The sequence below is a fragment of the Cynocephalus volans genome, chromosome 10, assembly GCF_027409185.1.
Source record: "Cynocephalus volans isolate mCynVol1 chromosome 10, mCynVol1.pri, whole genome shotgun sequence".
Taxonomy (NCBI): domain Eukaryota; kingdom Metazoa; phylum Chordata; class Mammalia; order Dermoptera; family Cynocephalidae; genus Cynocephalus; species Cynocephalus volans.
Window position 1 is genome coordinate 45330430 of NC_084469.1, and position 15039 is coordinate 45345468.

The following is a 15039-nucleotide window of genomic DNA, read 5'->3' on the forward strand; positions in this document are numbered from 1 at the left end:
AAAGAGAAATACCACATGTTCTCACTTATTGGTGGGAGCAAAAAATAAATAAATAAATTCACACACACAAAAAAAAACCAGGGGGGGGGAGAAAACACAACAACTACAATTTCTTGAAGTTGATACGACAAGCAAACGGAAAGGACATTGTTGGGTGGGAGGGGGGAGAGGGAGGAGGGAAGAGGGTTTCGGTGATGGGCAACAATAGTCAACCACATTGTATATCGACAAAATATAATTAAGAAAAAAAAAAAAAAAACTTAAAGATGCAAAATACAATATACAAAAGCCAGTTCTAGCTTACTGACCCGACACAAACCAACACAGGTTTGTGGAAAAACCTTTCCTTAATCTCAATGACACTAAGTACACCAAAGGTTGCACAAATATTCAAAATATATAACACTGATCTCAAATAAACTTACAAATTGATAACTAAGTACCCACCTAAGCTGAACCTGATTTGCCTATAATTCTTCAAATTCCCTATGTCCTAACTCTTTTTAATAGTCCTACAGAAGATATCATCCTCTTCTGCAGTTATCCTCAAAAATAGGTAAAAGTCTGGGATAACTGGCTGGGCTTTGAGTCCCTCCATCACTCCTTTGTACATAAATAAATTCCAGAGGTCAAAAATACAAATATGAAAAAAATGAAGCCATAAGTACTGGAAAAAAAACCATGGGGACCATTTCTATAATCTCAGGGTGGAGAAATCCTTCTATGATATAAAACCTAAGGGTCATTAAAGAACAAATGTGGGGACCTGAGGCATGGATCTGGGGACCAGACCCCCTGCCCCACAACCAGGCACACTGCCAGCACCAAGAAGTATACCAAAAACATCACCTCCATGTAGGTGGCCCACTATAGCCACCACAGTAACCACGGCTGCCATGAAAGCAGCTGGATGCCACAACCACCACACAGATGGTCTGCCAGCCACTGGAGTGCACTGACACAAGGAGAGTCACCAATAGAGACCAAAGAAAAGAAGACGACGTCTCTCTCCACAAAGCCCATTCCACAGTGACAGAAGAAGCATCTGCTCTATGATAATATTGGGGAACCTGATCACACCTCTCAACATTGGACAGATCATCTAGGCAACAAATCAACAGAGTAACCATTACTCTTTCAGAAGGAGAGAAGAAATCGAGGGTAATTAGAGGGTGTAGTGGGGAGGGAGGGGGAGCTGGGGAGAAACTGGACAAGGGGCGTAAAGAATAAGTACAATTTGTAACAGTATATATGCTAGTAATATTGATTTGATCAACACATGTCAACGTTGAACTCCCAAAATATGTATAATCAGTTATGATTCAATAAAAAAAATTTTTTAAATGGATAAAATTTTACTGTGTAAGAAATTCCATATATCAGAAAAAAGGCTAAAATAGGACCAAAAAACCTCCAGACAAACTGGTAAAAACATCTTAATACACACGACAAAGGGCTAACGATTCTGATTCCTTTTTTTTTTTTTTTTTTTTTGTCGTTTTTTTGTGACCGGCACTCAGCCAGTGAGTGCACCGGTCAGTCCCATATAGGATCCGAACCCGCGGCGGGAGCATCGCCGCGCTCCCAGCGCAGCACTCTACCAAGTGCGCCACGGGCTCGGCCCTCTGATTCCCTCTTTTTCACCTCCTGCAGTCCAAGTACCCAAGTCCCGTGAATTCTCTCCCAAACATCCCCCCAATCTGTCCAGGCCTCTTCACCACTACTGATGTCTTCATCCTCTCTCACCGAGACACATCCTCTTTCTTCTTAATAACTGCATATTTCGTAGTATGGCTGTATCACTCTTTATTTAACCTTTCCCTTACTAAGGAACATTTACTTGTTTCCAGTTTTGGCCATTTTAAACAACACTACAACAATGATTCTTGGACATATATCCTAATTCTCATGCTTTTATGGCTACGGATAGATGTCCAGGAGTCAGGGTTGCTTAGTGAATATCTATTTTTAATGGAAACAGATATTCCTCTTCATTCAAATATTGTTAAACTACCTAATATATTTTAATATATTAAAAGACACTATTCTAGGGCCGGCCCGTGGCTCACTTGGGAGAGTGCGGTGCTGATAACACCAAGGCCACGGGTTCGGATCCCTATATAGGGATGGTTGGTTAGCTCACCAGGGTTAAGATCCCCTTACCAGTCATCTTTTAATAAATAAATAATAAAAAAAATAAAAGACACTATTCTAGGCACTGAGCTACTCTACTCACTAGCAGTAAGCAAACAGATTTAAATGCCCTGTTCTCTTCAAGCTTAATTCTAAGGGGGAAGGGTCAAGGGAGAGACAACAAAGGAAATAAGCACACACAGTATATTAGAGGGTAGTAAGTGTTTTGGAAAAAAGGTAGTGAAGGGAGACAAGAAAGTGCTGGAGAGGAGACCACAGTTTTATTTAGGGTGGCTAAAGAAGGCTTCGCTGAGAACATGACATGAGTAAAGACCTAAAGAAGGCTGGAAGCTGCACCTGGAATATCTGTACACACAGGATATATGAAGGAGGAAGGTCCTAGGTAATGGGGGAAAGGGACAATGGTGCAGGGACTAGAGTGCTTTGGGAAACCACAGGAAATCCATTTAGATGGAACAGAAGCAGCAAGGTGCAAAGAAGTAGGAGATAAGAGTCAGATAACTGGGTCAGACAGTGTTAACAAGGACTTGGGCTTTTACTCTCATAGAAACGGGAGCCACCGCAGGGCTCTGAGCAGAGGAGTGGCATGCCCTGGTCTGAATTAACAGGACCACTCTGATGGCAATGTTGAGAATATTCTTATGGCAGGTGGAAGCAAAAGGAACGAAACAGACATCATCAGACAGCGGTCCAAACATGAGAATATTAAACACTATTCCCTCCCCCAACTCTACCAGTGAGAATTACTGCACTTTTCAGTTAGCCAATTGGACGGGGGAAAAGTAACACCTCACTGTTACTTCAATTTACATTTTCCTAACTACTTGTTCATGAGTATCCTTTCATACATTTCTTAGGCCTTTTTATTTCTTTCATGAAAACCAACAATTGACTTATTTTCTTATTTTGCTTATTTTCTCTTTAGATTGTCTTTTCCTTACCAAAATGAGAGTATTTACATGTTTTAGATACTAACCTGTTATCTATTGTGTTGTAAATATTTTCTCAAAATATTTATCATCTGCCAATTGCCTTTTTTGCATTTTACTGAGGAATAATCTACGTACACTAATACACACTAATTTAAGTGTACAGTTCAGTGAGTTGTGACAAATGTACACACCCATGTAACTACTCTTCCAATCAAATTACTGAACATTTCCATCACCCCAGAAAGTTCCCTCGTGCCCCTTTGCCTTCAATCTCTGCTACAAAAAGGCAATCTTTGTTCTGACTTCCCTGATTTCTGTCACCCTAGCTCAGTTCTGTCTCTTCTTGAAATTCACAAAAACAGAATCACACAGTGGCAGTATACAGCTGGCGTCTTTTTCTCAACATAATGTTTGCGATCCATGCATATGTTATGACATGTGTCACTTGTTCCTTTTTATGAACGTCAATTCGTTCGTGGTATTACTTGCCATAAAACAAGTTTTTAAAATGTTTATATGTCCATACTTTTACAGCTTCTGAGTTCTTATCTTGATAAAATGTCTTTCTATCCTTTGGATTACATAAAATCATCTAAATATTATTTTAAGATTGTTATTGTTTATTTAATATATTTAAGCTTTTAATTCATTTGGAAAGTATTTTGAAAAATGATTAGAATAGGGTTCCAACTTGATTTTTTCTCAGATGTCTCAGTTTTGCCAGCACCATCTAGGAAATAAATCATCATTTTTTCACTATACTAAACATTACCAAGAGGTGGATATTTATCTAGACCATCGACAATCATGCACACAGGTACTCCTAACTGACAATACTTATCTCATGCCCAGGATGTTCAAGGAGATTTATCTGTTGAAAAATAGACATGATATCACTCTCCTGCTTTTAAAATTCTTCATTGGTTTTGCACCGTCCCTAGAATAATGATTACATCTGGCCCCTGCTAACCTTTCCAGCATCACCTAACTCGCTCTCATTCCTGTCCTCTAGTCACACTGGCCCTCCTCCTGTTCCTCAGACTCAGTGATCTCTCCTATTTGTGGTCTTTACAGAAGCCTTCACCTCCTCGGGAAGCTTACTTGCTCTTCCCCCACTCATCTATCCAGTCTGTTTAAACATCATTTCTTCAGGGGGCTGTCCCTAGCCCCACTCTCCAAACCCCCATATTGTTTCCTCCAAGCCTGTCCAATAGTTCCCCCTTACAGTATTTGGCACACTTAGAATTAGTCACTATTTGCTTAACGTCAATTTGCCCGGTATATGGTGACCTCCACAAAGGGCAAGGACCCTTTCCACTCTGTTCACCACTGTACTCCTGCACACTTCATTACTTGGCTCAATAAATACTAATCACAAAGAAATCAGTAAGAAAAATGAACACAACAGAAGCATCACGCAGCAGCAATAGGAAAGTCACAGAAGAAATACAAATAAAATAATAAAATAAGGTCAATGCATTAATGAATTAAGAAATAAAAAATTAAAAACAAGATATTTTCCTCCTATGAGATTATTTTTTTAAAAAAAGGACAGGCCACAGTTGGTCAAAATAAACTGGTATAACCTTTCAAAGATATCTTTAACCAAACAATTCCATTCCATGGAATTTATTGTACAGAAATACTATAAAAATAAGCAAACATATATGAACACAGCATTCTCTGCAGCACTGCTTCTAATAGGGAAAAATAAGAAACAATTCAAATGGCCATAACTGAGTTTTAAGTAACTAAATCATCATTTAGCCCTACAGTATTATGCTGATTATGAAAAGGTATCCAAGATACATTTAACTTCATAAGTTGCACTTCTGTATAAATACTACGAATAATAAGTCTCTCAATGAAAAGCTTAAAAAACTACATATTAATGGCTACAGATTAATACATGTATCTAGAAAATTCTAAAAGACACACACCGAACAGTGGTTATCTCTGGGAATTGCCACTTCTTTTCTAATTTACCATTTTTGACAATGTTTGATTATTTTAACTTTGGCCATGTATCACTTTTGTAATAAGAGGGAAAATATGTTTCCTTCTGCCATTTAAACTGAAATCTGATTTTTACAATGTCAAAAGACTCAATTCATAAACTTTAAAGAGACCTCCCAAAACTGATGGCCAGTAAAAATGATGTTCATTTCAAGTTGATAAAATTACTGTACTAGTCTCTAAACATACTGGAACCCCTGATGAACAATCAGAATCAAGGAAGCAAATCTAAAATATTAGGTCAAGACTCTGTTTACTTGATAGCCAATTTCATTTCGTTTCATTCATTTGCCTGACAGTTCGTAAGTTCATTTTTATAATCTAGTTCCAGTAGTATACAATGCATAAAATAGAAAAACATGCAGTCACCTTGAAATTCCCAATTGTTTGATAATTCAGAGTTTCAATACCTTCTCCCTAATGGTCTCATTCTACAGTCAAAGTTGGTACTTAAAAATATTTTTCATTCTGATAGAAAAAAATCTAAGTATACTCTACTCTGGAAGCAAAACCTACTCTGCCACTGCCAGTGCTTTCTGTACCTCACCAAAAATGGGAAATTATAGTTTATGTTACTTTACAATTTTTGTACTTGGCACTAACTTGTACCACTTAGTGCCCTCTGTCTACAGAGACTAAGACAAGCTACACAAACACATCTGAGCAGAATCGGCATTTCAACTAGGGATTGTGAGATGAGTTTACTTTTGACTTAAAAGATTTTCCCCCCTTTCTATACTACTTTGAATTCTCAAAAGAAGTAATGAATTACGCCTATTTGAACAGGTAATAATATACTCCCCACAGCATCCACATATTCTATGCATGGAAGTTTAAGTCACAAATTTTTTGGAGAGCAATCATATTCTGAAACCAAAAACTTTAAAACTGTGCATGCTATTTGACCTGGTAATTCCAAATTCAAAATCTAGAAATTGAACTTAAAGAAGCAAAGATATCTTCAGAAGGTATATGTTTTAGTCCGTTTTGTGTTGCTATAACAGAATTACCTGAGACTGGATAATTTATAAAGAAGAGAGGTTTATTTGGCTTACGATTCTGGGACAGCTGCATCTGGCATGGGCCTCAGGCTGCTTCTACTCATGGCGGAAAGTGGCAGGCAGCCCACAGGTACAAGCAGATCACATGGTGAGAGGAAGCAAGAGAGAGAAAGAAGGTGCCAGGGTCTTTTTAAGCAACGAGCTCTCACGGGAACTAATAGAGCGAGAACTCACTCATTAATCCCCCTTCCCTCAGGGAGAGCATTAATCCATTCATGAGGGATCCACCCTCATGACTCAATCAATTTCCAACACTGCCACATTGGGGATCAAATTTCCACATGAGTTTTGGAGGGGACAATACATCCAAACTCCATCATTCCACCCCTGGTCCCCCAAAACTCATGTTCCTCCCACATACAAAATACAATCATTCTATGCCAACAGTCCCAAAAGTCTTAGCTTGTTCCAGCACCAACTTAAAAGTCCAAAGTTCAAAGTTTCTTCTGAGACCAAAAGGAAAAGTCCTTCCAGCTGTGAACCTGTAAAAGTCAAAAGCAAATTTACCTACTGCCAAGATACAATGGTGGAACAGACATTGGGTACACATTCCCATTCCAAAAGGGAGGAATAGGCCAGAAGGAAAAACAGGCCCCAAACAAGTCTGAAACTCAGCAAGGCAGACATTGTAAGAACCCAAATGCCCCAAGGGATCACACTGAGGAATGTAAGAACCCAAATGCCCCAAGGGATCACACCCTGATCCAATCAGCCTTCCCTAAAAGCCCTATATATATGTGTGTGTGTGCTGCCTAATAAACGGGCTCTCTCCGGTGGATCGTCAACAGGTGTCGACTCGTCCTTTCATTTCGTGCCGAAACCCGGGACGGAGCTTCTCTCGAGCGGCGACACTTTTTGGATCGCAGCGGCAACATCTTCCAAGTCGCCCCTCAGGGCTCCCTTGAGCTATAACACTTTTCGAATCGCAGCGGCAGCACTTTCCAAGTCGCCCCTCGGGAACTCCGTCCCGCCAGGACCGGCCTCCCTTCCACCGCTCACCATTGACAGTCCACCCTCGTCCATTGTTTTCGGCGCTGGCTCCTTCCGCTCACCACCGGCTCATCATTAGGTAAGCCCCCTTTCCTAAAGGGCACCAGCCCTTTTTCAGGCTACCACAGGGAGTCTAGCCGTGATCGTCCGGTAGCCCCTAATGCCCATACCCCACCCCACCACGGTCTTCACGATCACAATAAATTCCCAAACTATAACAGGTTCCAAAGCCCCGGTAAACTTTTACTTTCATTTTTGGAGGTTAAAAGCCCCATTCTGTTCTCTCCTTCACCCTCCTGTCCACCACTCTCTTCTCTCCACTACCCGGTCCGGGACCTGACCAGAAAATCCTGGCACTAGGTTCCTTCAGGCACCGGGCTTTTGCCCTAGAGAAGTGGAGGTCTGAGTGACGACCCACACCTCCCTTCTCTCCTCCTGGTTCGTACCTGAACCTGCCGGTACTGACGTGACCTACTGGGGACGCCCTCTAGGATCCCACCTTTCCCAACCAGCTGAAGGATCTGTCCTATCACTAAATCTCTGTCCAATTTCTGTCTAAATTCCCATTAAGAGACCAGAATGGGCGCTTCCTCCTGCTCCCTAGGGGACTCACCACTTCAATGCCTTCTGAAAAACCTCACCAACCTTTCCCTCAGGCCGGATATTGAGCCCAAACTCCTCACCAAATTCTGTACACAAGATTGGCCTTATTATCCTTTAGATAATCAAAACACATGGCCCCTTGAGGGCACACTAGATCCTAACATTCTACGAGACCTCTTTAACTACTGCCAGCGCCTAAAAAAATGGAAGGAGATCCCCTACATCGAGGCTTTTCGCCTGTTGGCAGAACCCCACCCTCTGCTCCTCCTGTGCTCCCTCTCAAGTCCTTTTAGCCTGTAAACCCTCTTCACAGTCCTTCCACCTTCGACCCTGCTGATGAACCCCCACCCTACTGACCTCCTCCTACCCCGTCATCCGCGTCACCTTCTGCACCTCCTGCGCCATCCACTCCCCCGTCTTTACCCTCACCTACCCCTGACCCACTAAGCCCCCCTTTCACCCATTCCCGAGGACCCCCCGCTGCCCCTTTAACAATCACCCCACTACGTGAGGTAGCTGGGGCTGAAGGAGTAGTTAGGGTCCATGTTCCCTTTTCCCTAGCTGACCTTACAGAATTAGAGAATTCCAATGGATCCTGCAGGCCTACAGCCTCACACATCATGACATCTTCATGCTCCTAGCCAATACCCTCCTCCCCGAGGAATGCCGCAGGGTCTGGGATACAGCCCAAACCCATGCCACTGACACCCATCGTACCAATCCGAATCACCCGCCAGGCCCCCAAGCAGTCCCAGAACAGGAACCTAATTGGGATTATAACACAGCCCAGGGAATCCAGGCTCGAGACCGTTTTGCCTCTTGCTTAACAATTGGCCTCAAAAAATCAGCTCGCAAGGTCGTCAATTTCCAAAAAATTCAAGAAATTGTCCAAAAAAAGGAGGATACTCCCTCCGAGTTCCTCAATAGATTAACTCAGGCCTTTCAACAATACACTAACTTAGACCCCAACTCAGAAGATGGCCGGCATGTCCTTATGACCTATTTCCTGGCCCAATGCTACCCCGACATTAAAACTAAACTTAAAAAATTAGAGCAGGGTCCTGCAACCCCTCAGACCGAAATCCTGTCAGTGGCCTTCAAGGTTTTTCATAATCGGGAGGAGGAAAAAGAACGTCGAAAACAAAAGGCCGACCACGCCAACTTCCAGATGTTGGCCCAGCTTATCAAACCCCCTGGGCGCCCTCCCACAGCCTCCACCTCTAAGCCTCCCCCTGGAGCCTGCTTTAAATGTGGAAAGGAAGGGCATTGGGCAAAGGCTTGCCCCACCCCCAGGCCACCCACCACTCCTTGTCCAAAATGCAAAAAGAAGGGACATTGGGGATCTGATTGCCCCCTCGCCCGAAAGGGTGAGGGACCAACTGCCCCACAGTCCCCCGAACCGTGGACACCACCTATGGTGGGCCTTGCTGAGGAGGACTGAAGGAGCCTTGGACCCTTCCCGACCATCTCTATAACAAAGCAGGAGCCCAGGGTATCCATGGTTGTGGACGGCCACCCAATATCTTTCCTCCTGGACACTGGAGCCACCTTTTCGGTCTTAAGGGAATATAAAGGCCCCACCACCTCCAGCAGCTCTCCTATAGTCGGGGTAGGAGGTAAACAAATCTTTCCCCCAAAAATCCCTCTTTTAGCCTGCTGCCTTCAAGGCACTCAATCCGTTTTCTCCCATTCCTTTCTAGTCATGCCACAATGCCCCGTCCCCTTGTTGGGTCAGGACATTGTATCACGGCTTCAAGTCTCCATTACCTTGGCCCTGTCCTCTTCCTCTTCCCCCGTTTCCTTCCTCCTAGCGCTAGTTCAAGCCCAAGATCCTACTAATTCCACCCCTCCAAAAAAGTCCTTAGCCATCCTAACGCACCCTGTTAACCCCACAGTTTGGGACACTGCCAGCCCCGCTCTGGCCCAGTGTTCCCCCATACACATAAAACTAAAAGACCCCTCCAAATATATTTGCCAGGCTCAGTATCCATTAACCACAGCAGCCCTCCTCGGGTTAAGTCCCATACCTATTAAAAAAGGGGTATCTCCGTCCCACTCGCTCCCCTTTCAATACTCCCATACTCGCTGTAAAAAAACCTAATGGCGCTTTTCGTCTCATCCAAGATCTCCGCCTTGCTAATGCCGCTGTCATTCCCATTCACCCCCTTGTATCAAATCCATTCACTCTTCTTTCCAAGGTCCCAGAGACCTCTACTCATTTCTCGGTTCTGGACTTAAAGGATGCCTTCTTTTCCATACCCCTGGAAACCGATACTCAGGACATTTTTGCCTTCACATGGACTGACCCCCATTCCCGCCACTCTGAGCAACTCACTTGGACGGTCCTGCCACAGGGATTTCGGGATAGCCCTCATATTTTTGGGCAGACCCTAGCACAGGACCTCAAATCTTTTCACTTAAACCATCCAGAGTCCACCTTATTATATTTCAGAGCATGGATCCCCAATTTCTCTTTGCTAGCCCGACCTCTCTATAATATGAGTAAGGGTCCTCCTGAAGAACCTTTACTCTCCTCACCTCAGCGCCCTTTTCTCAAGCTTCGACAGGCCCTCCTAACAGCCCCTGCACTTCATCTCCCTGATCTAACTAAACCCTTTTTCCTCTATGTTCATGAAAATACGGGACAAGCTCTGGGCGTTCTAGGACAGAATTCTCTCACCACATCACCTAAAAGACCTCCTTCCTAACCCTCCTATCCTCGTTTCTATAAAATCCTGCCCTATCCTTCAATACCTGCCCACCCCTAAACCCGGCTACTCTACTGCCTATACTAGATTCCCCCAACACGCCTTTGCACAGCTGCGTAGAAAGCCTTCAGAATTTCATACCTTACCGCTCTTCCATCACTGAGGGGCCCCTGTCTTACGCTGATCTTGCATGGTTCACGGATGGATCCTCATTCAAGGAAGGAAACACTCATTACGCAGGTTATGCCATAGTCTCCCTTGACTCGGTTATAGAAGCCCAACCTTTACCCACGGGTACTACCAACCAGCAAGCTGAACTTATCGCCACGCGAGCCTGCGTTCTAGCTGAAGGAAGAACTCTTAACTCATACACTGACTCCAAATATGTCTTTCATATACTTAAAGAACGTGGTCTGCTTAACACCAAGGGTAACACAATCACCAACTCAGCTTTAATCTCCACATTAATTGAGGCATCCCATTTACCTTGTGAATTAGGAGTCATTCATTGCAGAGCCCACCAGAGGGACGATTCCCCAATCACTCGCGGGAATTGTAAGGCTGACCTCGCCGCACGCACTGCGGCACGGCACCCACAGACACAAAACCAACTTCCCATTCTTCCATACAGCTCCCAAGGTTCACAGACACCCTCTCAGCCTCAACCGTCTAATGATGATAAGTCCTCTCTCTTTTGCTTGCTCCATGACCTGTTTCACTCTAGCCCCCAAGCTTTATCCCAGTTTTTCTCAAACCTGGGCCATACCCCTCCCACCAGGCCAGAGGTCTCAAACCTGCGGCCGACTGGCAAGTCGATTTTACGCACATGCCTTCTGTCCGGCGCCTCAAATACCTCTTAGTGTTTGTTGATACCTTTTACAATGGACCTGAATTTACCGCCCAGATAATAAAAAAACTCTCCCAGTCTCCCCTGGCACCTACATTGCCCTTACCGACCTCAGGCATCTGGAAAGGTAGAGAGAACCAACAGAACCTTAAAGTACATAAATTGTCTCTGGAATTACACCTTGATTGGGTCCGTCTTCTACCTCTTGCTCTACTCAAGACCAGAGCTCTCCCAAAAAGGTCCTCCAATCTTTCCCCTTTTGAAGTCATGTATGGTAGGCCCCTCCTACCCCCGGGAATCACAGCAACTGAAGGACCCATACCACCCACCATGGCCTTACCCTTGCTCTCCCACCTTCACACCGAATTATGGAAGTACCAGGACTGGCTACTTCCAGATCCGTCACTTTCCAAAAATAACCTTTCACTCAGCCCAGGCCAATTAGTATTCTACACTTCCCCGGAACCCAAAATCCCCCTAACCCCTAAGTGGGAAGGCCCATGTCCTGTCGTCCTTGGCCTTCTCCTGTTCTTTTCATTTCACCCAGGGAGCTTTCAGGCCCCTCTGCTAGCTCCCCAGGGTCACCCATTTACACCTGGCAACAGATCTCTCATGCGACCGCTCCTGGCAGCCGTCCCCTTAAACGCTTCCTTTCCTCAACCATTTATAACCACACCTTCGCCCCACCAGGCTCTTTCTTCTGGTGCAATGGAAACCTCTCTACCTCCATCCTGCCTAATCTTACTGCCCCATGCTTTCTCTTCACCATTGTCCCTCAACTCACTCTGTACTCCAATTCAGAACTGTTCTATCTTCTTCACCCACCCTCAAGACAAAAAAGGGCTGCCTTCCTCCCAATCATGGTCGGTATCTCCCTAACAACATCAGCGGACGGAGCTGGCCTGTCGGGAGGAGCCTTAGGATGGGCGGTCAAAGACATAAATGCTAAACTTGAAGGGGCTCTGACCTCCACTGCCGAATCTCTTTCCTCTCTACAGACAGATCACCTCTTTAGCTCAGGTCACCCTCCAAAACCGCAGAGCACTAGACCTCCTCACTGCAGAAAAAGGAGGTACTTGCATCTTCCTTGGGGAAGAATGCTGTTATTATATCAGTGAATCCGGTCTAGTAGAAACAAACATCATCAAACTCACCAACTTCGCTTCCAGCCTACGAACCACATCCAGTTCTAACCCTTTTTCTTCTTTTATCTTAAACCCTATCCTAACTTCGATTTGGCCCATTTTGGGACCTCTAATCATTATCCTCATAACCTGCCTTTTCTTGCCCTGCATCATTAGGTTGCTTCAAACTCAAGTGGGAAAAATCTCTAATCAGGCCTTTAACCAGCTTTTGCTTAGAAACTACCAGCTTCTAGGTACCGATGAACCCCCCGCCTCATCTCGTGAGCGCCTCAGCCGATGCTGAACAGACACCACCTTACAGAGGGAACGCATTCCTACACGCCCTCGCCACCGCCACCGACGCCTGGCTGCTCCCTCCAGTCTCCAACTACGAACAATGGAACCGGTGCATATTCGACTTGTGGCTTCAAGGAACGTTTATGGACTTTTCCCCTTTTGAAACTACTTGTTTCTCCACCCTCCTTTGGGGTTTCATAATGGGTATTTATGTACCTTCCTCCCTTTTCCCCCCCTCACAACGCCCCAGTTCAGCAGGAAGTAGCTCGATGACTTCAACGTCCCCTTTCCTAAAACAAGAAAAAGGGAGGAATGTAGGGACCCAAATGCCCCAAGGGATTACACCGAGGAATGTAAGAACCCAAATGCCCCAAGGGATCACACCGTGATCCAATCAGACTTCCCTAAAAGCCCTATATATATGTGTGTGTGCTGGTTAATAAACGAGCTCTCCCCGGTGGATCGTCAACTGGTGTCGACTCGTCCTTTCAGACATTATGTCTTAAAGCTCCAAAATAATGTTCTTTGACTCCAAGTCCTGCATCCTGGGCACAACTGGGCATCTAGGCCCCCAAAGCATCAGGCAGCCTTGTTCCCACAGCTCTGCCACGCACAGCCCAGTGGGCCACATTGGTGCCTGTGGCTTTTCCAGGCTGGTGTTCCACTCTGGTAGCTCCATAAGTCTGGGGTCTCCATGGTGGTCCCGCTGCCTTGGCTCTACTAAACATTTCCCTGGTGGGGACTCCCTGTGGGGGCTCCGACCCCACTTTCCTGCTCAGCATTGCTCTAGTAGATGGCCTCTGCAGTGGCTCCATCCCTGCAGCAGGTCTCTGCCTGGGCCCCCAGGCATTTCTATACATCCTCTGGAATGTGGGGGGAGGCTGCCATGCCTCCACTGCTCTAGTGTCCTGCCAGCCTGCAGACTTAACACAATGTGGACGCCACCGAGGTTTTGGGCCTCTACTCTCGAGGGCCGCTGCACAAACCACACTTGGGGCCGCTCCAGCTGGAGCAGCTGGGATGCAGGGAACAGGATCCTGAGGGCAGCTGTGCCACAGGTCTGTCCTGCAGGATAACTCAGTTCTTCAAGGCCTCAGGGTCTGTGATGGGTGGGGCACCCTTCCAAACTTCTCAAATGCCTGCAGGGCTTTCCTCTCACTGTCTCCACTATTAGCATCTAGCTGCCTCACTGCCAAGATTATGTCTTTAGCAACCAGTTTATCTGCTTCACCTTGCATTGTTCTCCAGCTCTCCGCTTCTCTCACTTCTTTACCGCATGGCCAGGCTGCAAATTTTCCAAATCTTTACGCTCTGCTTCCCTTTTAAATTCTGGCTTTACATCATGATTTTGCAGCCATAACTCAGACTAGGCTCTTAAAAGCAACCAAGCAGCTTCCTTAATGCTTTGCTGCTTAGAAATTTCTTTGGCCAAATGCTCTGGTTCACAACTCTTAAGTTCCAACTTCCACAAAGTCGAAGGGCATGGACACAATGCAGCCAGGTTTCTTGCTATGGCATAGCAAGGGTGATCTTTTGTCCAATTCCCAATAAGTAACTCATTTCTATCCGAGACCTCATCATCTGCATGGCCTTTATTGTCCACATTTCTATCAGCATTCTGCTTGCCACCACATAAGTCTCTAAGGCATTCCAAACTTTCCCTTGTCTTTCTGTCGTCTTCTAAGTCCTCCAAACTCCTCCAACCTTTGCCCATTCCCCAGCTCCAAAGATGCATCCACATTTTCAGGTATCTGTATAACAACATCCCACTCCTCGGTACCAATTTTCTCTTTTAGTCCGTTTTGTGTTGCTATAACAGAAATACCTGAGACTGGGTACTTTATAAAGGAAAGAGGTTTATTTGGCTTACGATTCTGGGACAACTGCATCTGGCATGGGCCTCAGGCAGCTTCTACTCATGGCGGAAAGTGGCAGGCAGCCAGCGGGTACAAGCAGATCACATGGCAAGAGGAAGCAAGAGAGAGAGAGAAGGTGCCAGGGTCTTTTTAAGCAAAGAGCTCTCGCGGGAACTAACAGAGCAAGAACTCACTCATTAATCTCCCCTCCCCCAGGGAAAGCATTAATCCATTCATAAGGGATCTGCCCCCATGACTCAATATGTTTCCAACACTGCCACATTGGAGATCAAATTTCCACATGAGTTTTGGAGGGGACAACACATCCAGACTCCATCAGTATACATTGGTCTTAAAGAATTTTTTGTAATGAGAAAAACCTAAACACCTTATACCATGGGTTTAGTCAAATACTGTGATATGATATGATTATATTAAAAATGACTACATT

General features: G+C 45.1%; 1 protein-coding gene across 3 annotated transcripts in view; it reads right to left on the minus strand.

Moving 5' to 3' along the window:
• The window catches only part of ULK2 (unc-51 like autophagy activating kinase 2), a 106595-nt gene that overhangs the window by 87420 nt on the left and 4136 nt on the right, over window positions 1-15039 (minus strand). Inside the window, exon 4 of one of the 3 annotated variants that reach the window (XM_063113217.1) lies at window positions 14603-14644. The exons of the other annotated variants lie outside the window; for them this stretch is intronic. Within the exon in view, the coding sequence (XP_062969287.1) occupies window positions 14603-14644 (42 nt within the window). The remainder of the gene's footprint in view (window positions 1-14602; window positions 14645-15039) is intronic. 3 annotated transcript variants of the gene reach the window in all.